The 21,947-nt window shown below is 42.8% G+C and overlaps 1 protein-coding gene across 2 annotated transcripts in view; it reads left to right on the top strand.

The window, feature by feature from the left end:
- rptor (regulatory associated protein of MTOR, complex 1) overlaps positions 1-21,947 on the top strand; it is a 165,989-nt gene that overhangs the window by 47,937 nt on the left and 96,105 nt on the right. For both annotated transcript variants that reach the window (XM_069168105.1, XM_069168104.1), the window contains exons 5-6: positions 15,503-15,661; positions 17,303-17,449. In XM_069168105.1, coding sequence (XP_069024206.1) covers positions 15,503-15,661; positions 17,303-17,449 — 306 coding nt within the window. The remainder of the gene's footprint in view (positions 1-15,502; positions 15,662-17,302; positions 17,450-21,947) is intronic.

Raw genomic sequence — 21,947 nt, 5'->3', positions numbered from 1 at the left:
AAATTAAAAAAAAAGGCACAGAGATCTCCTGCGTCGAGTTCAGGGTATAAATTTGCAGAAGCACCCTGGGTGTTCTGTTGAAGTGCAGCAGAGGTGGAGCTCCGCCCACAGTGAGAGACACACAGAGATCAGAGGACAGAAACACCGCAGAGACTCTCACACTGAGCTGGAAACAAACGGCTGCTCATAAATTAGGTTAATAACATATTATTAGCTGATCTGCAACAGTGGTCGTGGGGGTCCCAATCGAAGGGAAACGCTGGATTTTATTAGTTAAATTTTGTATTAGAACACTTTTATTTGACAGTTTTCAAGCCAGTTTGACCACACGAGAGTTGCGCGCGCTGCAGCCGGCATCTGTGTAATTGCAGATGCAGAAATACTTTCAATAAACCTGAAATAAAATTGGCAAAATATTTGGTCAGTTAACAAACACTTTCTTTCAATTTATTGTAACCTAATATAAACCAATAATTGCAGCCTGAAATATCATGGAGATCCATCCAAATGGGGTTAAATTATGGTAAATGCATGACAAGTATTTATAGACAGTGTAATCGTCAAGAAATCGTGAAATAATCCAAAAACCTCCTTTTATTAATTTTTTTTACAGTAACAGAGATTATTACAAATGTTTTTTGTTTTCTAAAACGTTCCAAAATCCAGTGGCTTTTATTTCTCAGGAACACGTTTCATCATGACATCTTCGTCTGTCAATCAAGACAAGGAAAGACAGAACCAGCGATGTGATTGACTGTCCATCAGCTGATCTGAGGCCCATATTTTATCTGCAGTTAATCATTCGCGTCTTATTTATTCACTCTTGAGGTCTCTCCGTAGAAAATAACCTCCGATAAAGTTCAATCGGCACCAAATGGTTTAAGATGAAACCGAACTTCACAACCAACGAGGAAGAGCTCTTGCGCCTGTTTCTCTGGAGGCGGTGTTGATTTGTTTGGTTAAGAAAACCTCGTATTCATTTCATCTTCCAGTCCATTAAGCAGATACATTAGACTGTATGAATTATTTCCATCAGTGCCGAAGTGTCGGATTCAAATTTATTATCAATTTGGATTTTGAATGCAGGAAAATAAAAACACCGGGAATCGCCGTCTTATTATTGACGTCCGTCCAGGTCTTTGTCCTACGGTCCTGCTGCATGCTGGGACATTGACTCTTAGCGGGAACGCCAATGAGGAGATGGGGGAGCCACACGTGCAGACGCAAACGCGCGAGTTATTTAGTAAATAATAAGAATATACACATGCACACAAATGGGAGACAATATGTTTGACCCAGCGCCAGTCTGTGTATAGATGTATTGATTGCCTCATGTCTCCTGCCGAGTTATTATTAGACTCTAATTAGTCGATGAGGAGAGGGAGACGCTCGGCAGTTTGTTGCTGCTCTGTAGTCCTGTGTGTGTGTGTGTGGGGGGGGGGGGGGTCAGTCACAGATACCCGACCCCCAGCTGACCACTGGGACAGTGAGTCCTCATCCTTTGCCGGACCGTAGACCGGACAGACATCCTCTTAGTGCCTCGAATAACATGCACAGCAGCATGTTTGTAGGTTAAGTGTCCACTCGGTCCGCGGTGCTGCGTACAGAATTACCGGCGTTTTATGAAGCGGATCAATTACATCCGTATGTGTTGGCGTGTCCGCCCCACTGCTCCATATTCTAAAATTAACCCTGAAACCCAAATCCCACTCTCTTCCTCTCCTTACTTTCCCCACGGTTGTGATACTTGTTTGACTGATTTCTCACAGTATGTTGGGCAGGAAGGAAGTATTAATTTTACAACTGATTAATTTTTTGGCTTAGTTTTTTTCTTTTTTTACATAAATCTTTGAGTCTAAAATAGCAGGAATTAGCTACTATTTCTCGAGCAAACTATCCGCCCCCTCGCTCCTCCTCTAAATATGGTCTCTTCTGGCTCCAAAAAACCAAGACAAAACCGAGACAACACTAAACATTGACATTAGTCAAAAACATCGCTTTTTCAGGACTAGTATTGAATTAATGACGGGATTATTTTCAGATGGACCACCAGAAAAATAATAATGAGTGACTTTAGCTAAAAATGACATAGTAATAATTTTTTATTTTTTATTTACTGACTTTGTATTTCATGAGAGAAGTTGAATGGGAGTCTATGGAGCCGAAAGCTTTTTGGAGCCAACCTCTAGTGGCACTCGGTGGTATTGCAGTCGATGGCACTTCCGCATTGGCCTCATTCTTTTCACCCGGAAACAACTTCCATTTTTATATATAGTCTATGATCAAAACCTGCCTCCGACATTACCCACAATGCAGCTCGACTGTTTAGATGATGTCTGGAAGGGTCACTTTCTTCAAAACCCCAAATTTTCCCCCATTTTCTGGAAGTCGTTCGACTCTGCCGACTTGAATTAATCCGACTGCACTCTGCTTCCTCTGGAGCCACAAAACAGACTTTGATGTTTAAAATCAGCCGAGATCCTCCTAAATTCAGAACAAAGTCAAACGTGTCAAAGCGTATGTTTTTCTTTGTTTTTCTTTTACATTTGCCTGACATACACCCCTAATCATCTGACTTTTTAATACACTAATAAGTCACAGTTAGAGGATACATATATAGTTTAATTGGTAATAGGCTGTTTGTTGTTTCTTAACTTGTTTTTTTTTTAAGGCATTAAGCAGGAATCTTCATGTACTGCTGCACAAATGACCGTAATATGTCTTTGAGGGTTTGTTTGGCTTCCTGATCAATACTAATAACTGTACTCTCCATGCTGCTGCAGTTTCTGGTAGGATGTGGCTGTGGGCAAGCATCCAGCACCACCAAGACGAATGATTTCCAGGCAACACAAATGACTAATTATGACTACTATAGCGTTTTACACCGTGCCATTTTATCTGTTCACGGGACTTTTTAATAATTCCAAAAACCCTTTCACCCCATGCACCACTATGTAACAAACTACATTCTCCAAGGACCTCTTCCCACTGCAGATACACACAGTTGTTTTTTTTTTTTATAAGATCAAATTCAAGGATTTAACCAGGCGATATCCTCAGACAGGCACAATAATTGGAAACCCGACGATACTACGTCACGCCCACCGATAGCTGTAACCTGACTGCACCACAAGCCTGTCAATCAAACAGACACGCCCCCAAAAACACGTCTTTTTGAAGCTTACATTCTAATTAATGACGGGATTATTATCAGATGGACCGCCAGAAAACTAATAAGAAGGAATGACTTTAGCTAACAACACTGAGATAACTGGTGGAGAAATTTTTATTGACTAAGAATTTTATGGTTGAATTTGAATGGGAGCCGGAGGCTTTTTGGAGCCAACCTCTAGAGGCATTCGGTGGTATTGCAGCTTCAGCATCAGCCTCATTTTTCAGACCCGTAGGCTACGTCCACTTCTATATACAGTCTATATGTTGGACACAACATCAAAATACCCGACGTGGCTGAACAAAGGAAAATTCTATTTCTAAACTATTCTAAAAATGATAAATAGTTCATTTTTAAATCATTGTACTGTTTTGAATATCTTAATAAAAGTTGTATATAATTAGATGAAATAAAATGGCAATATTTGTAGAAATTGGAGTACAATCGTCAAGTCTTTACAGGCTGCCATGACGGGAAACGTCAGAGTTCAGTTCTCCAAGTTCTAATAAAAAGGCTTCAATAGAACTTCAAGTTGACCTTCAATAGATTGCCTGACCAGAAGTACACACACACACACACACACACACACACACACACACACACACACACACACACACACACACACAGTCAGGACATCACACAGAGTCAAAGTCAGCAGCATTCCCTGAGCTCTGTCTCCAGGCTAATGGTTTGTGGCACTTTTGCCCGCTCCAATCCCTCCTCAATCACCAACTGGTGGGACGCTCCCTGCAGGTGGCTGGAAACGAGAGCAAGCAGTTGATTAGAGCCGCGGAGAGGACGGAGCTGTAACAGACAGCCGGCTGCTCGGGTAAAGAATAGCTGCTCAAACGCATCTGCCGAACCACAGGTCACCGTGACTTACTGATGCTTTCAGGTTGTCAGCCAGTACTTCCAGACACATTAATACGGTGGCTCCGAAGGGTCAAAACACAACGACAATTCACAAAGCACAAAATAAAATTTCACTCAACGCAGAATACTTGTAACAACACGCAGAGAACATTTCCAAAGCGCAAAAACAATTCACGAAACGCAAAAAAAACAAAACATTTTACAAACCACAAAAGTAGTTTTACAAAACACAAAAAACAGTTAACAAAATGCTGTTTTAGATTATATTACCTGCCTTTACCGACATCAGTAAAGCCAGGAGTTTCTCTTCTGACAGCAAAGGTGAATCAAAGCCCGTCTTACTGCGCTTGTCGGCGGTGCAGCTCTGGGTTGGACTGCGAGCTTGATCAGCAGCAAACCTGCCGACGTCAGCATCCTTTCTCCCGTCGGTAGACGCAGGAACCGGATTCAGCAGTTTGAGGTCGAGGTTTGTCCATTTTTAGCTTAAATTTCAGCTTTTGTTCTACTTTTTTTTTTTTACAGTCACGTAATGAGTGTCGTTGTCGTTCACTCCAGTAACGGTATGTTTACCCGCTTCCCTTAGTGCAATGAAACGGGTGTACGGGAACTAAATGAACAGTTACTGGACATAACTCCGGTTCTGTGAGTAGAGGTCATGATCGGGGTCAACGGTAGGGGACACACTGCTGTGTATCGTTTATATTAACAAATTATTCTTTTCCCAATGATCCCTCAAATGTGGTTTTTGAACACTTTTGACGCTTGCGACAAAAATATGTAATAGAGGCAGAATATTTTACCGTTTAGGAAGACAAACAAACTTCATTACTTAATCATTACTTCAACGTTAGTTTTGATGTTTTGATTCGTGGTCTGTTAAAAAACTTCATCCCTTTGCACCTTTTTTTTTTTTTTTTTTTTGCACCCCTGACAGTTGATTATTTCCACGTTCTCGACTTCTCATATTCGCGTTAGTGGTTCATTCATTTGCATTTTTCATTAGCCATCTTTTGTGGTTAGAATTTTGTGACTAGGATGGAAATCTGACCTGTTTTTAAATGTGTAACCTGTTATGCCAGAATCATACAAAATGAAATAAAAAACCAATAGAAAAGAAAACGTGTTCGTCGAGGTTACTCGCTCGGAGTCGTTTCAGACGTGCCGAGAGCTGCTCGGAAACTCGGCTTGTAATTGGACCGGTGCTTCAGAGGTCTCCCTTTCCCTTCTCCATCACACACAACACTACGCACAACATGGATATTCATGGAGGTATTCGTCTAACACAGCCCATCAACGCTCCCCCGACTCGGATACTGAAGCAGTCACGCTTTAGTAATGTGAGCGTGTCTGAGTGGCGTTTTGTTTTATTGAGTTTGACCAATTTTGTTGTCTGAAATGACTCTGAAATGAGAGCTGTTTTAAAATGTGTCTGACCGCCTTAATTACCGTTTCTAATATCTTGCCTGCAAAAAAAAAAAAAAAAAAAAAAAAAAGGAACCTTCGAAAACTTCAGAGGGAAATCACGCAGAGGGACAGAGGGCGTGACGCGCCTCTCCGGCTGGAGTTTAAGACAGGATGTACAAACTGGAAGCATGTGGGGGGGGGGGGGAAACTAATTAAGGTTTGATCGGGTGCGCTAATAACATTTCAGTGGAAGAAGGCGGGTTTGGCGGGGGGGCGGAGGGAGGGGGGGGGGGTGTTCGCTTTGAAAGCTTTCAGAGTAATAAAAAGGTTTCAGGAAGTGAGCTCTGCTCTGAAGGAGCCGCCGTTTCGAGAGGGAAGTCGCACGAAACGCTTTGTTCGCTTGTATCCGAAGCACTTTGCATTTAAAATCCTTCATGTGCCATCGCACCCTCTCAAACATGCAGTACAGCAGCACTTAGATGCATTTGGACCTTCTGCCAGTTACATAACTCGCGTCACTTAGTCAGCAGCAGCAGCTCCCGACTCCTGCTGCTCTCTTCCAGCGTTGGAGTTCCACCCAAGAAACCGACGGGAGAAGAGTCCAAATGACCGCGTGATGGGTTTGTCAGGTTTCTGAACTTTGGGGGATTTTTTTTTTTTTTTTACTTATGGGGAGAAATTAGACTCAAAATGGTCACGAATTAGTATCTCATGATCTACGATTGAAGTAAATGCAGTTGGGGGAGTATTTGTTCTAAATAAGAACTGCAGGCATGAAAAGAGGCGACGAGGTACACGTGAATTCCTCGTAGACCCAGATGTGCAAGGGTGTTTGCCAAATACTCAACGAAGTGTTATTCGATGAAAGAAGTCTTTGTCGACCAAGTTTTCATCAGTTGTTAAGTTGCTGGAGAAAAAACAAAACATCAACTCTCGAACTGCACCTTGTCACAAAACATTACAAATAACCGACAGTACAATTTGTCACCGGCCAAGTTTTCCTCTTTAAGAAGGTGTTAACGTTATTACTTAATACATTGTTTTTCAGCCCTGGAACTCAAACCATTTTTTTTTTAATGCCCCCCAAAAATATATTCGAGGGTAGATCAATAAATTCAGAGACTGCTCCTGTTGGAGAGCTTTACAAGAATCTTAAAAAGTCCACACGGATATAACATGGACCCATAACACGTGTGTGGATTGGAACATTTTTGAGTTCCCTCAAATTTCCCCCTCAAATCAAAAGCATTTGTGACCATTTCGAGTCCAATATCTCCATAAATGATTCCAAAATGTGAGTCTTTTCTTTATTTCTTTATTTTTATTTTTTGTGTGTAAAACTCAGAGGAGCTGTCGTCCACACCTGTGACGGTACAGATTTACGTCCGCGGAACGGTCGTGTAGGTTAATGAAGTCCCGACAGGAGGCGTGCGCCGCCGGGACGAGCGGGTGACGTGTCATCTCCCTCTGCTCCACCGGCCGACCTGCTGTGAACTGACTCAGCCTGGACACGCTGGCCCCGGCGGGACCGCTGCTGTCACCGGAGAAAATGAGTATCGCCATGGCGACCCACTCGTCTCCGTGCTATTTATCAAACCGCAGACTTACTGAACCCTGAAAGAAAATCTTGTCTGTTTTTTTTTTTGTTGTTTTTTTTTTTTTAGCTCACCTCTATTTCAGGTCAGCTCTCACGGGTGACTGCAGATCCAACTGAGTTTCTGTGTGTTTTTCATCTGCGGCATTAACAAATCCTCATCTTTAGTAATCCCTGTTGATTAAACTATTTATTTAAATATAGTTTATTGTCTTGTGGCTGAGAAAAAAATGGTTAAAAAACTGGCCTCGTCTTAATTTACATTCTGGTGGTCGTCTTCACGAGCGAGATCGGCCGCGCAGCCTGCGAGAGATGCGGATGTCTACTCGTCTACTCGGTGCCTATTTTTTCACTGCACGCAGGTCCCTGCAAAAAAAAAAAAAAAAATATATATATATATATATAGGGAACTGTGTTTCTGCACAAAGTGTGATCCAACTCTTCACGTGTCAGACCTCATCACTGATGGCCGTTATCGAACTCGGTGATCCAATGAACGGGACTGTGTGTGTACGTCTCTTCACCCCGTCTCCTGCCGCGTGCCGTCATGACAAAAGCCGTGTTGTCTGCCCGGTTGTCTTTGTGCTGTTTCTCCTCCGACCTGCACTAAACTGTGACTCCAACAGTGTCATCACCGACGTCGTGATTCATTTTTCATTCTGCGCCCGACCTCTGTGATCTAACACCTGCTGCACGGTGACAGCCTTTTCAAGTCTGTGTGTGTGTGTGTGTGTGTGTGTGTGTGTGTGTGTGTGTGTTTTTTTCTGGATTTGTGACCGTGTCGCCGTGGAAACGCACACAAAGGTGAGAGCATCGATGCCTGAATCGCTGTGAAGACGGCTTCCTGAAGTGACGTTCTGCTGGTTGGCACTGGTTGGTGTTGCAGATTCTGTGTGTGTGTGTGTTTGTGTGTGTGTGTGTGTGTGTGTGTGTGTGTGTGTGTGTGTGTGTGTGTGTGTGTGTGTGTGTGTGTGTGTGTGTGTGTTGTAAAGGGGAAGCAAAGTGAGCGAGTCCTATAACGAAGGAAGTGTTTCCTCTGGTGTCCTGTAGTTTTTCATGAGATCACTGACTGTACATAAAAGTGTTCGTAGCTTCCGGGTCAGAAAAATGAGGCCGATGCAGAAGCGCCTAAAGCTGCAATACCACCGATTGCCACTAGAGGTCGGCTCTAAAAAGCCTCCGGCTCCATAGACTCCCATTCAACTTCTCTCATTAAATTCTAAGTCAATAAATTGGTTACGCAAGTCATTCGTTTCCTGGCGGTCCATCTGAAAAATTATCTCATCGTTATTTAGATATTGGAGGTCAAAAGGCACTAAGGTGAGGTGTCTTGGTGGAGATTCAGATGTGTCTCTAATACGTGAAGCGTGCAGCTTGTGAGCTACACCCGTCGCTTCAACGTGCCACATTCGTATCTAATCAACTGCTGCTCATCTCTTTTTGATGTAAAAGTTCTCAACATTAATTTCGACAACCACTTCAGATGAAAGTCTTTCTTGCTTTCTCAACCAACAAAAGGAGATTAAAGGTCTAAATTGAATCTTTGACTTTTAGTTATTTATGAATTAAGCTGCTTAGAGATGTTAAATCTAATTAGATTTGATGTGGGATTCAGAAAATTATTTGAATTCCAGCGTTTGGATTTAATGAAATCCCATCGGACCCCAAATCTAAAGCCCACCAGTGTTGGATTCTGTTGGTCCAGACGCACACACAACTATATCTTCCATTGTTATTCTGTTTGTAGTTCACACGTGTATTAACGGGTGGAAAAGGGAGGAAGAATAGAAGTTTCGAAGCGACTGACAAGGCAGCTCAACCACTGGACGGTTTCAGTCACGGATCCTTCAGCATCAGAACAACTTTACACACAACTGCAGTGAATTTATTCTGACAGTAAATCATGCCGAGCCCCGCTGCCATTGAAGGATTTATTTATTTCCTGGCAGGAACGGGCATCAGTCAAGACGGGAGCCGGACGTCATCCGTCACGAATAACGAACGAATCGGAGTGGAGAGAGTACGTCCTAATCTAAAACGGCAGGGGGGAGCCGGTTATCACGAGCGCGACTCAAATGGGATCCATTTGTTTAGATTCATGAATGCTGTCATACATCAGTGTCGCGTAGTGTCGTGGTCGGTCGGGTTCGTGTGAACATACGGTACATAAATTATCCGCTGCGAGATGATAGGATGGACTTATCTGCCAAACATTTGCCGCTTAGCGCTTTAAAACCGTTTCAGGTAAAACTGCAAGTCAGTGAGGACCGTGGTGATATTTTGATTTATAGGAAGTAGTTTGGCTCGTCGCTGCGAAGATATTATTAAACAAAACAACAACTACAGGACAAAACAGAAAACACTTTAGTTTCAACCCTACCCTAACGTTACAGGACATCAAGAAGGGAATTTAGCGAATTATAATGACTTGTGGAAAACATTTACTGACTTTGTATTTCAGGAGAGAATTTTAAGATTTTTAGAAAGTTTTTTTTTTTTTGGAGCCAGCCCCTACTGGCCCCTCAGTGGTATTGCACTTTAAGGCACTATTGCATTGGCTCTCTCTTTGTTCATTTCTATACACACTCCATAAGACTCATTTTAACTGGCAAAGAAAGTGAAGCTTACTAACAAGCGTCTTGATGTTTTCTAATTTGCCAATAAAAAAAAAAGAACCAGTAAGATTGAACTTCAAACAAACCGTTAAACTGGAAGACCTGCGAAACTGATGGGAGTCAAGTCGCGGCGTCGCAAGTCGGTAAAAGAAAACTGGAGGATATAGAGCTTTGAAACATTTTCCTTCATCTTTCTACTCCCTTTTCTTTTTTCACTGTCTTTTATTTCTGGTGTGCTTCACATGCGAACAGGCCCGGTGGTGCCGCTCAGATGTTGAGCGCTGATTCAGAGGACAGAGGTTGACTTTGCTCATTTCCTGTCTGCCAACAAGTGGCTGCTGCTGTCACTGTCATCCCAGTTAACATGTCCTTTAAGGTTTTATTTATTTTTTTTGTTTTCAAGTTGCCGCATGAGACGACGGCCTCGTTTAATTCATGCAGGTGCTTCCCTCTTTATTACACCGTGTCGATTTTTATTATTTAGACATGTTCTCATTGGAGTTTTAACTCTCCACGGGCATCCTCAGTGAATAATGAGAAATTAAATGTATTCACGGCGGCCTTTTCTTTTTACCTTCACACTACGCATATCACCTATTGTGTTGAGTAAAACGCATGACAGCTGGCGAGGCTCCTGTCGCACCTGACAGCTCCGCGGTCCGTCTTTAATTGCATCCTGAATGCTCACGGTACTTTGAAAAGGTCGCCTGTTCTCAGGAAGTGACATAAAGATAAATGGCATCGAGGAGAGAGGGCGCAGAACGCATCTCTAAAAGCAGAGTTTGTTTCTTGTGGCCTCCATGGATTTAACACAGGTGTCTTACAGTGGAGGTAAAGATGTTACAGGCGGACAGCTTCCTGTTAACGTCTGGACCAAAGACTGTATATAAAAGTGGATGTGGTTTCTGGCTCTGACAAAAAATATTGGGTGGGTGGGTGGGTGAGGGTGGGGGGGTCTGTTTGATTGACATGCCTGTGGTGCAGTCAGGTTACAGCTATCGGTGGGCAGGACGTGGTATCGTCAGGTTTCCAATCAGATTGGTCAGATCCACCGCTCGCTCCTCCCCCAGCTCGTCCAAATATGGTCACTTCCTGCTCCAAATCGCCCCAAACCAGCGAGATGGTGACGGACAAAATCCGAACTCGAGGCTTCATTACGGTTTCACAAACCAACGGGTGACGTCACTGGTTGACACTTGCTCTGCAGCAACCCGACAATACTACGTCCCGCCCACCGATAGCTGTAACCTGACTGCACCACACGCCTGTCAATCAAACAGAAGTGCCCCCAAAAACACGTCTTTTTGAATCTTATTTTCGAAAAATAATGACAAAGTTATTTTCAGATGGACCGCCAGAAAACCAATAAGAAGGAGCGACTTTAGCTAACAACGAGATAACTGGTGGAGAACTGACTGAGAATTTGATGAGAAGTTGAATGGGAGTCTATGGAGCCGGAGGCTTTTTGGAGCCGACCTCTAGTGGCACTCGGTGGTATTGCAGCTTAAGGCACTTGCGCATCGGCTTCAATTTTCAGACCCAGAAGCTACGAGCACTTATACATCCAGCCTGTTCTCCGGAGACAGCCGGCGGAGCGCCCTACCGGTTACTGAGTCAAGTTCTCTCACACACACTTGCACATCTCTTAAAAACTGTAATTGGTGTATTTAAATAGCCTCTCCTCGGTGTTTTCCTCATACATATGAATCTGTCTTAATCTCCATGCCACTTGAATTGAATTTGCTAGACTGTCATGAATGCAAATGAGCAGCTTTGCTGAAGGATCTAAACACAATTGGGAGTCATCGGAAATATCGACAACAAGCAGTAAACACTTGTCCCACTAACCCCCCCGCCCCCCTTTCCTTCATTTCCTCCCTCCACCCTCCAGTATGAGCTCTGATTTCGGACGCTCCAGGTCCCTCTCCGACACCATCAGCAGATACCACTCGATATCGTCGGTGTGAGCGCTTCACCTTTCGCCATTCAGATACTTTTTATCCGATTGCAACCAAAATTGAATCACTGCTCAATTGAAACTCTTCTCGGCTGGAAACGTCGGCGGTCTCTGATGGAGGTCTGTTCAGTTTGGCCGCTGTGATGATGTGTGATGTGACCAAGTGGCCATTTTACTTCTGAATATCAGGATGCATTTAATAATTAGGATTACACAGTATCATTTGAATAATGATCTCGCAGCTTCAGCATTTAAACACAAAAGGATCATAATTGCTGTGTTGTTGCATGAGTTATAAATATTCAGCCGACAGGATGGGATTAAAAGAGCGTTTCTAAATCAGACTGCAGTGTTGGAGTCTTTAATTATTCTTTTATACTGAAAACTCTTAAATATATAGTAAAAACATACAACAAATATACACGTGTTGCTAATGAAGGTCGGGTAAAAACCTTCAATTTATAGTCGATTTCGATTTCATTTCTGATGGTATTTTTGCTCGAAACACTAAAATTAATTCGCTGTTCACTGGATTTTGTAGCTGAGATGACTTGAAGGAATAAAATCATTTGTATAGAAATGAAAGATTCTGTAAGGACTTTATTGTGAAACATCTGGGCAGGAAGTGTTGAAGCCCCGAAGAATAATCAGGGACCGAGATCAGTATCACTGATTGAACAAGGACAGTGAAAGCAGCAGAGTGGCGACAGACTGTCGTACTGATTAAATCAGCGCTGAGGAATGTGAATTATACTGATATGATTAAAATAACGTCCGTTAGAAACGGGAGCCGAACGGAGGAATGCAATACAAAATTTCTGACAAAATTAGTTCAGAAATATGAAGGGACGACTCTTTATTCTTTAAGCTTCTTTTGATATTTTTATTCCAAGAAAAAGTAATTTTCTGCTGCCCCCCCCCATTTTTAATTTATTTTTATTTTTATATTTTTTTATAAGACCGGTAAAACCGCTCCAACCTGTGGAGATGCGAGTCCGCGCCTTCGTCTCGATTGTGAGTTTTCAGCAGCTGGAAGTTTTTTTTGTTTTTTTTTCCCCCCCCGAGAAGTCGAAGTCGAAATATGACTTCTTGTGTGATTCAAAGCCGTTTGACAGGAGGCAGCTCGGTAAAAGGCATGTTGGTTGTGTAACAGAAGGGCCTCGGTGAGTGTGATAATGATTCAGACTTGGGAGAAAAACGGGTGCCTCTCTGTTGCATAACTCGTTGACACCTCTCGTGTCCCTTCCATCCGTCCACGCACACACAAACACTTTAATTTGATAAACCGAAGGAGCCACAAAACGATGTATGCGTTCTCCTGCCGTTCCTCCTTTTTTTTAAAGTTTCACCCCTGCGGCTTCGCCACACGGGCGCGAGCTCCACGCCGACTCTTCCAGCATCAGTCAGGCGATATAAAAACGGGCGACGGGTGGCAGGGAAAACGTGTTGACGAGCAGTGAGGCAACTGTGGCGACGTCTCTTTTAGTTTGTTTACGTGTCGAACCTGCCACTATTTATTTATTTTTTCTCACTCTGACTCACATTGGTAAACAAAGCTTTACAAAAGAGTTCTCGTACTATGTTTCGCCGTATTTCAAACCCGTCCTACTATCGGCAGCTTGTTTAAATTTCACACCCAGACGTTGGAAAAGCCTCCTCGTTTGCCCACGAATTACACGTGGGTTTTGTAAAGTTTGTGATGTACTCTCATGGGACCAAACTATCGCACAACTGGTGCCGAGCAGTTTTCTTGTAGCTGAAATCGCTATTATTTGAATACCGTCGTGTTCATGAGGAGTTTGGGCAACTTGCAAAAAGCATCTTTGTCTGAGTCAATCTGATGCCGGATGATTGCGATCAAAATGTCTCTCTCTGGTCTGCCAGCCTGTTAGTCACTTTGAAACTGATTCAGATCCTTATTTTTAAATGTGAACATTGTCTTTGAGGAGAAAATGTTAGAGGTCTGAATGCAACTCGGTTATCAATGCTTTCCATGTTGCGAAGAGTCATCTGTTGGTGAAATAGACCTTTTGTTTAAATGTCTTATTAATAGTTATCTTTCATAGTGGTTAGAAATTATTTGACACGATGTGTTGAGGTTTTTTTCCAACTCAAGCCTCCAAAACAGCTTCACCTCTCTGTAATTGACGACTCTGCAAGTCTGTGCAATTTAGCTGGAGGGATTTTTTTTTTTCTGATTAGTCAGCGCAAGAACATTTTTTTGAGGGGTGAAAGTGAATAAAGAAGAGTGAAAAGACTGCACAGAATACAAGAAGTTGTAGTCTAAGTGTTACTGTATGTAACGCCAAATGTCAATTCAAGAAATCTTTTATTAATGTGAAGTTGACTTACAGACTGGAAAAGTTTGGAGAGTTAAATTATACATAAGTTACATAAGGAAGTTTATGCTGAAGTTTTGTGTCCTTTACTGTCTTATATTTCCTTTCATGTAAAATATCAGCAGTGTTTCCTTAAAATTATTTTTCCACTGAGATTTTTTTCATCCAAATTTTCAGATGTCTTTCCTTCTCAGCTACATGTCAGATTTGAAAATATTTAAATAATGTCAAATATCAAAATGTTTGTTGGAGTCCCTTCTTGAAGTCAAAACCGTGACCGTCGTGGTTGTTTTTCTTTGTCTTCCTGCCTGTTTCCTTGTGTTTGACCTTAGAAAATATCTCTGATTTAATAAACATAAGTACTTCCTGTTTATGTAAGTGCCTGTTGGATCACCCCGGCTCGGTGCGCTCCGTAATTGTCTCATGAAGCTTTGTGACGCACACAAACCGTCAGGACGGCCCTCCCTCAAGGATCCAACCTCATTTCTTGTAGACATACATAAATACATCTTTTATGTATTGTTATGTCTCTCTATCTCTTATGTACTCTGTCTTCCCAAGGCTCCTTATGTTACATTAATTGAAACCACACAAATACCAGCAGGTATTACATCAGTTAACATAATGAATGAGGGGGAGTGTACTACTTTGTCTGCCGTTCTCTTATCATTTCCAAGAAATGACACGATTTGTGGGAAGTGCGTTGCGCAACGAACAACGTTGTTCGTTGGTGTATCTTTTACAGCGAAAACATTCACTCTGACAGATTGAAGCAGACAAGGTGAATGTTGAGTTCATCTTTGTTGACAGATCACCCAACAGATTTCAGAAGTTAAGTCTAGTTTACTTACGGAGCACAGTGTCGTCCCGAAGGAGAGTGATGCAACAGATGTTTTCAGATATCATGGAGGGATGGTTCGGTGATGCTGCTGAGGTTTGAATTCAACTTTGGGTCGTCATCAATAATTTTTGTTTTGTTGCCGTGATGGTTAACGAGTGACATGCTGGCTCAGTGTTCTGGCACCAGCCGCAAAGATTTCGGACAGATTATTATCTCTCTGGCAGTCAATATACCATGTTAATATAATTTGGAGACAGTTGGGTGTCAAGTTGGATATCATCTGAATAGCTTTAAGATCTGAACTTTTTAATTGCTGATAATAAAGCTAAGTGGAAACAGTAGAGGAACAAGAATAGACCCTTGGGGAACTCCACCAGTTAGCGATGACTAGAGGTGGCCACAGAAAAGGTAAAACTCTGGAGTTCAGGAAAATATTCAAACTCTGGATGTACAGTATAATCTGTATTGTACAGGCTGAACTTCAGACAAATCCAGATGTCTCGCAAATTCAAAATAGTTCACAGTATTGAAAGCTGAATAGAGGTCGAGCATGTGACACAGTGGAAAAAAATCATACATAAAGTGTTTTAGTTCTGCGGAGATGTCGGAAACCCCTCTATTGTAGTATATTTACCCCAATCACGACTTATTTTCAGGTATAAAATAATCGTGCTGAAATTTTCCCTTCCTTCACTTTTGTCTTTCAGGCGCGTTACAAACAGAGTTTGGACCCCACAGTGGACGAAGTGAAGAAACTGTGCACGTCACTGAGACGCAACGCCAAAGAGGAGCGAGTCCTCTTCCACTACAACGGCCACGGAGTGCCGCGACCCACGGTCAACGGAGAGATCTGGGTTTTTAACAAGGTACCACACAAACATACAGGGATTTTTAGAGATCCTCATGTTTATATTTTTAGAGAACTGTAATCTCATATTCAGAAAAAATTAGGTGGCAGTACGAGACCTTTGATGCAACGTGTTGCTGGCCATGTCCATCAAAAATGCAATTTAATTTAATGGGGTTATGGAAATAATCAGAGTAACGCAAAGCCAAAATAAACGTCGTGAACAGAAGCTCTGCTGAAAGTATTACGACATAAAGTCTCCTTTCAAAATAAAACTCTCTTTATTACCTAAACTAACTGGTCATTTCCAACCAGTGAGGCTCCGCCCCCTCTCCTCTCACCATCAAAACAAACTGCTGCTAGCTGACCGCAACAACAGGAAGTGATGGGGTTTGTGGGAAATGGGAATGAGGAATATGTTAAATGAGTTTTCTCCACACTTCCAGCTGTAAGAGACTGAACTTTGTTTTAGTGTTGAATGAATGTGATTTAAAAAGCATTTAAAACTCTTATTGTGACAGCAGATGGAGCCTTTGTTTTCTATATTATAGTCACAGACTGTCTGTTCTGTAAAGCTATGTCACTTTTAGACACTTTTTATCACTTTGAGCCCCGTGATGGTTCTCTAAATTCAACACAGAAAGAAAAACACATTACAAGGTGAATATTTCTATGATGTGCAGCAGGATTATTATCACAGGAAGTCATCACATATTACTGAAATACAAAAAAAAAAAAAATCTTAAATTATTTCTTTGACTAGAGTTGTTTTCTAATTCCGAGACTTGTACTGCAAACAAACTCACCTAAAACTCAACAAATTGCATCACAAATTTTGAGAGGATCTGCTGCAAAATCAAAAAAAATTGTTTAAAACAATGACAAAAAAAAAGCCTGGAGGGACTGGACATCACAAAGAGCCAATGTGTCTGCTGTACCCATGTTGTGAGGCCTGTGTTTGACCAGTCGGTTTGGTGCTGCAAACTCAACCAATGCATCATTTAGAAAGAAGCCCAGAGGAGCCGTAACTCCTTAAAGCCTTCACCCAAAAAATTTAAAATGTCTTGAGTGTTCCTGGGGTCCGAATAAAATAATAAAACAAAAAAGTTTCCTAAAAACGTTCTGTCATGTCAGCATTCAGCTCTCCTGATGTTTAGAGACAAAAACATCTCGACATGTTCGCCGCTTCGTCCGATAAGTAAGCACCCTCTTACAATGATGCAGCGCTGCTGTCGGGGTTCGGCCGCTGCCTCCCTTTTCCTCAGTGCCCCCTCGGGCCTGATGTCCTCCTCCTGCCCTCTTCTTCCTTTTCCTCTGCATTTGACTTTTCCTCATCCTGTAAAATGAAGCTGCTGTGTCACCGGCTGCTCGAGGAGGACATCAGTGGGGATTTAGCTTGGAGTGGAACACCTTTTACAGCTGCGTGGTTATTAGATTTACACTCCTCTTCCTCTCTCCGTTCCCATCGCCATTCTCACTTCCCTGTCTCCCTCCCATGGTTTTGTATTCTCTTTTTCCGCTGTTCCTCTTCCCCCTCCGCGCTGCTCTCGCTCTTCATCAAACAGACGACTGCTTAATAATTAAACACAAATCTATAAAAGTGAGTTATCAGCACCAACACGATGTGCCTGTCTCTCTCCTCTCATCCCCTCTCCTGCAGAACTACACCCAGTACATCCCGCTGTCCATCTACGACCTGCAGACGTGGATGGGGAGCCCGTCCATCTTCGTGTACGACTGCTCCAACGCGGGTATCATCGTCAAGTCCTTCAAGCAGTTCGCCCTGCAGAGGGAGCAGGAGCTGGAGGTGGGCGCACACACTCGCTGTTCACGTCACAATACAACAGCCTGTGAGGTAGCAGTGGGCTTGTAAATTGGTAAAAATTTAAACTGCAAGCAGTGATATGCAGGCCCCTCACACCTCCGCCCGTCGGGGAGCCAGCGGGTGGGGGATTGCCGTGATCAACCGGCTCAAAGAAGCACGTGAAAGTATAAAATATGTAATTTCCTGTTGCCAGCAGGTGGCGCTATGACTGCATATTACCATGCAGATGTGTTTAGGGCGGGACTTTTTATCAAACATGTAAAGTTCGAGGAAGATCAGACAACATACATCAAAATAACATGGGGGGGGGGAAACGCTCAAAATGGCCGCCACGCCACGAAAACACAGTTTGACGAAACCAAAGTCTTTTAATTCGTTTTTCATCCCAAAGGTCGAGACTGCACAGAACAAATTTCAAGGCGGTCCGATAAATTCTGTTGAAGGAGTTCGTTAAAGCACAACACCTGCAAATCGCCAAAATGGCCACGAAATTCAAAATGGCGGACTTCCTGTTGAGTTGAGCTCCTGGTGCAAATACACTTTTTTTTTTTTCTTTTTTTTTTTTTAGATCTAAGTGTGATACACAAGTCCACCGAATTTCATTCATGTAGGTGAAAGCAGCCTTGAGATCTCATTCTAGGGGGCGCTAGCGAGCCACCTATAAAATACTTAGGGGCTGATTTTTGTGCAAAGTTTCATGAGTTTTTTTGAGCATGTTGAACCCTCCAAAAAAGCAATTTATTTGCAAGAACTATAATAATTATAAATACCAATAATAATAAATTCCTTGCATTATGACAGGGCCTTCGCACCACTCGGTGCTCAGGCCCTAAAAAAATTTATGAGTCATCCGAACACACACACACACACACACACACACACACACACACACACACACACACACACACACACACACACCCAGACACACACAGTTATTAATGGCTGATCACACAGCGTTTGTAAAGGAGACCTGATGGGTGTCAGCGAGTGTCGAGTCCTCAGCTGGAATCTATTAAACATCCAGGATGTCCTCAGCCAACCAAACGGGCAGCTGCCTATAAATGATTGAGTTTTTAGTTTCCATAACACACACACACACACACACACACACACACACACACACACACACACACACACACGGATCACTTCCAGCCCCGGTCCTTTCAGCGCTTCCATCTTTTTATTATGTTTTCTTTCTCTCCTGGCTGTGGCATGTTATGTGAATTCCTAATGAGATGGCGCTGTCATTCATCTCAATTATTCATGGAGGAGTTTCAGCCAGACTGTAGATTAGCTGGAAAACGGGAGGGGAGGGGAAGGGAGGGGAGGAAAGGGAGGTACGGTGACGAGCGGAGCCGAGAGTGAGAGGAAGAGCTGGAATACGGCGGCAGCAGACAAACTGCTGAGTCGCCGTGTTGTTTGTCAGAATCCATCACGAGTCTCTCCGTCCTCAGACTCTTCTTCTTCGTCTGTGTTTGTTGAGTTTGTGGAGATCACAGCAGGGCGGCAACTTTAAAATAACGGCTCTGCGTTTGGACGAACATCACAAATTGCTCGCTGGTCATTATCTCGGGTTCAAATCAAACATTCTCCAAATAATAGCCAGATTTATTTTTGTAGAAGTAGTTGTTTCATGCACATCAGCTTCCTACACCTGTAGGAGAAGAAGGTAGCTGCATACTGAGGACACTAATAGGTAAATATTTGCAATTTTTTTTTTTTTTGGTTACTTTAACAGCTGCTGGTCAAAAACTGATTAATAAAGCTTTAATGAGGATTTGCATATTTTATTTGGGGTGCAGGAGGTTTTACTTTTATTTTTCCATGCTTGCGATCAGCCCTGAGTACACACTGACTCTCGCATCCTGGGGTTTATGGAATTATAAGATGAATATGAGACTATTTTTAATCTAAAACCAAAGACACTCGGCTTGCCGAGTCACAAAACTGAGCCCAATGCAGAAGTGCCTAAAGCTGCAATACCACCGAGTGCCACTAGAGGTCGGCTCCAAAAAGCCTCCACAGACTCCCATTTAATCTCGGTGTTGTTAGCTAAAGTCGCTCCTTCTGATTAGTTTCTGAAAATAATCCCGTCATTGATTCGAAAATAAGCTTGAAAAAGCTGTGTTTTTGGGAGGGGTGAGGGTCTGTTTGATTGACAGGCCCGTGCTGCAGTCAGATTACAGCTATCGGTGGGCGGGACGTAGCGTCGTCGGGCAGCGGCTCCTCGGTGGTGTCGCTGGTTCGTACGAGGGTCGCGGAGTAATGGTTCCGCTTGGGGTTCTCCCGAGGCTGCAGCCGAGACGAAAGCTGTATGAAGAGCTGTCTGTCGTCGGCTGAGTTTAATTCAGGGCAAAGTCCCACCCTGAAGGAGCGCTGTTGTCATCACACGCATGGGCAGAAACCTGATGGGTCACTTGTTGTTTTTTGGGAGCACACTCTGAAGACATTTGCTGCAACACTGCACAGAAAGTCTTAAAAAAAAAGAAAGTCCAGAAGTGGAGCTGAAAGGTTTAAATGCAGTCGGGAAGTCCTTTGCCTCGCGCCCGCTCGCACAGGAAGTGAGTAAACAGGGAGGCGTGATGGAGGATACCGAGACGTTTGAGCCGTGCAGGAGGTGATGTGAGCGGGGAGTCCCCCGCCTCGCCCACCCTCTCCTGCAGCCGCGTCCCCGAGTCCAGACGCATTCACGTAGAACAGCAGCATGAAGAGTGTGTGTGTGTGTGTGTGTGTGTGTGTGTGTGTCTTCTGAGTGATCTATTAAAGGACCACCTGCTTCCTTTTAAATATCTCATCACTTCCTGCAAAGCACTCAGCAAACATGTAGCTGCATTATTTGCAGGACAGGAAGAGGAGTGTGTGTGTGTGTGTGTGTGTGTGTGTGTGTGTGTGTGTGTGTGTGTGTATATTTCAGGTGTGCATATCTCTTTGTTGTGTGTGTGTGTGTGTGTGTGTGTGTGTGTGTGTGTGTGTGTGTGTGTGTGTGTGTCCACGATGCTCTCCCTCGTCTCTCTCCATCTCCTTCCATTCCCTTAATGAATAATAAACGTCGTATGTAAACACGTTCCTCTGGACCGGAGCAGCTTCCTGGTCTTTATGCGTGTTACACGCGTGTTACATGTGAAATCTTCTTCCAGTGTCACATTAGTCTCATTAATTAGTGTCACATTACAAAGGGGGAAAAAAAAAAAAGAGGAGTTTCCAGCAGTTAAAGAGTCCCTGGAGTCAGAGAGAGAAAAGAAAGCTGTCACGGTGATTTTCAAGCTAATTTGTGAGATTACAATATGCTAATGAGATCATCACAGCGGAAACTCGGCATTAATCAGCTTCTGCTGCCAAAGTCGTCTTGTGTACCGTTCGGATTAGAGACGCCGCCACGCGCCTTCTCCACGCCTCCTCCCAGAGACCGTGTTCTCCTTCAGTCGACACGACGAGTGGCTTTAGAGACGTCGCCGTGTTTGTTTGTGATGTCGAGTCGACGGCTTCCTCATTAGAGGAGGAATTATGTTGCAGGAAGACGCGCGCAGATCCACACGGCGGCAATCAGGCCTGCAAGCATTTCTTTCTTCTTCTTCTTTTTATTCTTTATTTAGAATCACATGGCGAAAACTATATGCAGTAAAATAAGAACAAAATTAGAACAGGGTGTTTTGTCATCTATATCCACACACACATACACATACACATATATGTATATATGTATAAATATAATATAATTATATATATATATACATATATGTATATATATATATACATGTATATATGTGTATATATGTATATACGTATATATATATACATATATATACGTATATACATATATATATGTATATAAAAGGAATGATGATCTCATTTATTATATATATGTATGTATATATATATATATATATATATATATTGTATTATATTTGTAAACATCATAGACTGCATATAAAAGTGTTCGTAGCTTGTGTGCTTTAAGCTGCAATACCACCAAGTGCCACCAGAGGTTGGATCCAAAAAGCCTCCGACTCCATAGACTCCCATTCAACTTCTCTCATGAAATTCTCTGTGAATATAGTTTCTCCACGAGTTATCTCGGTGTTGTTAGCTAAAGTCGCTCCTTCTTATTAGTTTTCTGGCGATCCGTCTGAAAATAATCCCGTCGTTAATTAGAAAATAAGTTTCAAAATGACGTGTTTGATTGATAGGCCTGTGGTGCAGTCAGGTTACAGCTATCGGTGGGCGGGACGTAGTATCGTCAGCTTTCCAATCAGATCAGTCAGTTCCACCGCTCGCTCCTTCCCCCAGCTCGTCCAAATATGGTCACTTCCTGCTCCAAACAGCTCCGAACTAGAAAGATGGCGACGGACAAAATCTAAACTGGGGGTTTCGTAACGGACGTTCACAAACCGACGGGTGGCTGCACTGCTGGTTGCCGCTTGGTAAAAATACACGCATTCTTAAATATACATACTTATACTTTTACACACACATATGTAAA

The sequence above is a fragment of the Embiotoca jacksoni genome, unplaced genomic scaffold (genome assembly GCF_022577435.1).
Source record: "Embiotoca jacksoni isolate LCO1_2020_lvr unplaced genomic scaffold, fEmbJac1.0.p SCAF_4, whole genome shotgun sequence".
Classification (NCBI taxonomy): Eukaryota; Metazoa; Chordata; class Actinopteri; family Embiotocidae; genus Embiotoca; species Embiotoca jacksoni.
This window is presented reverse-complemented; position numbering and strand designations above follow the sequence as displayed.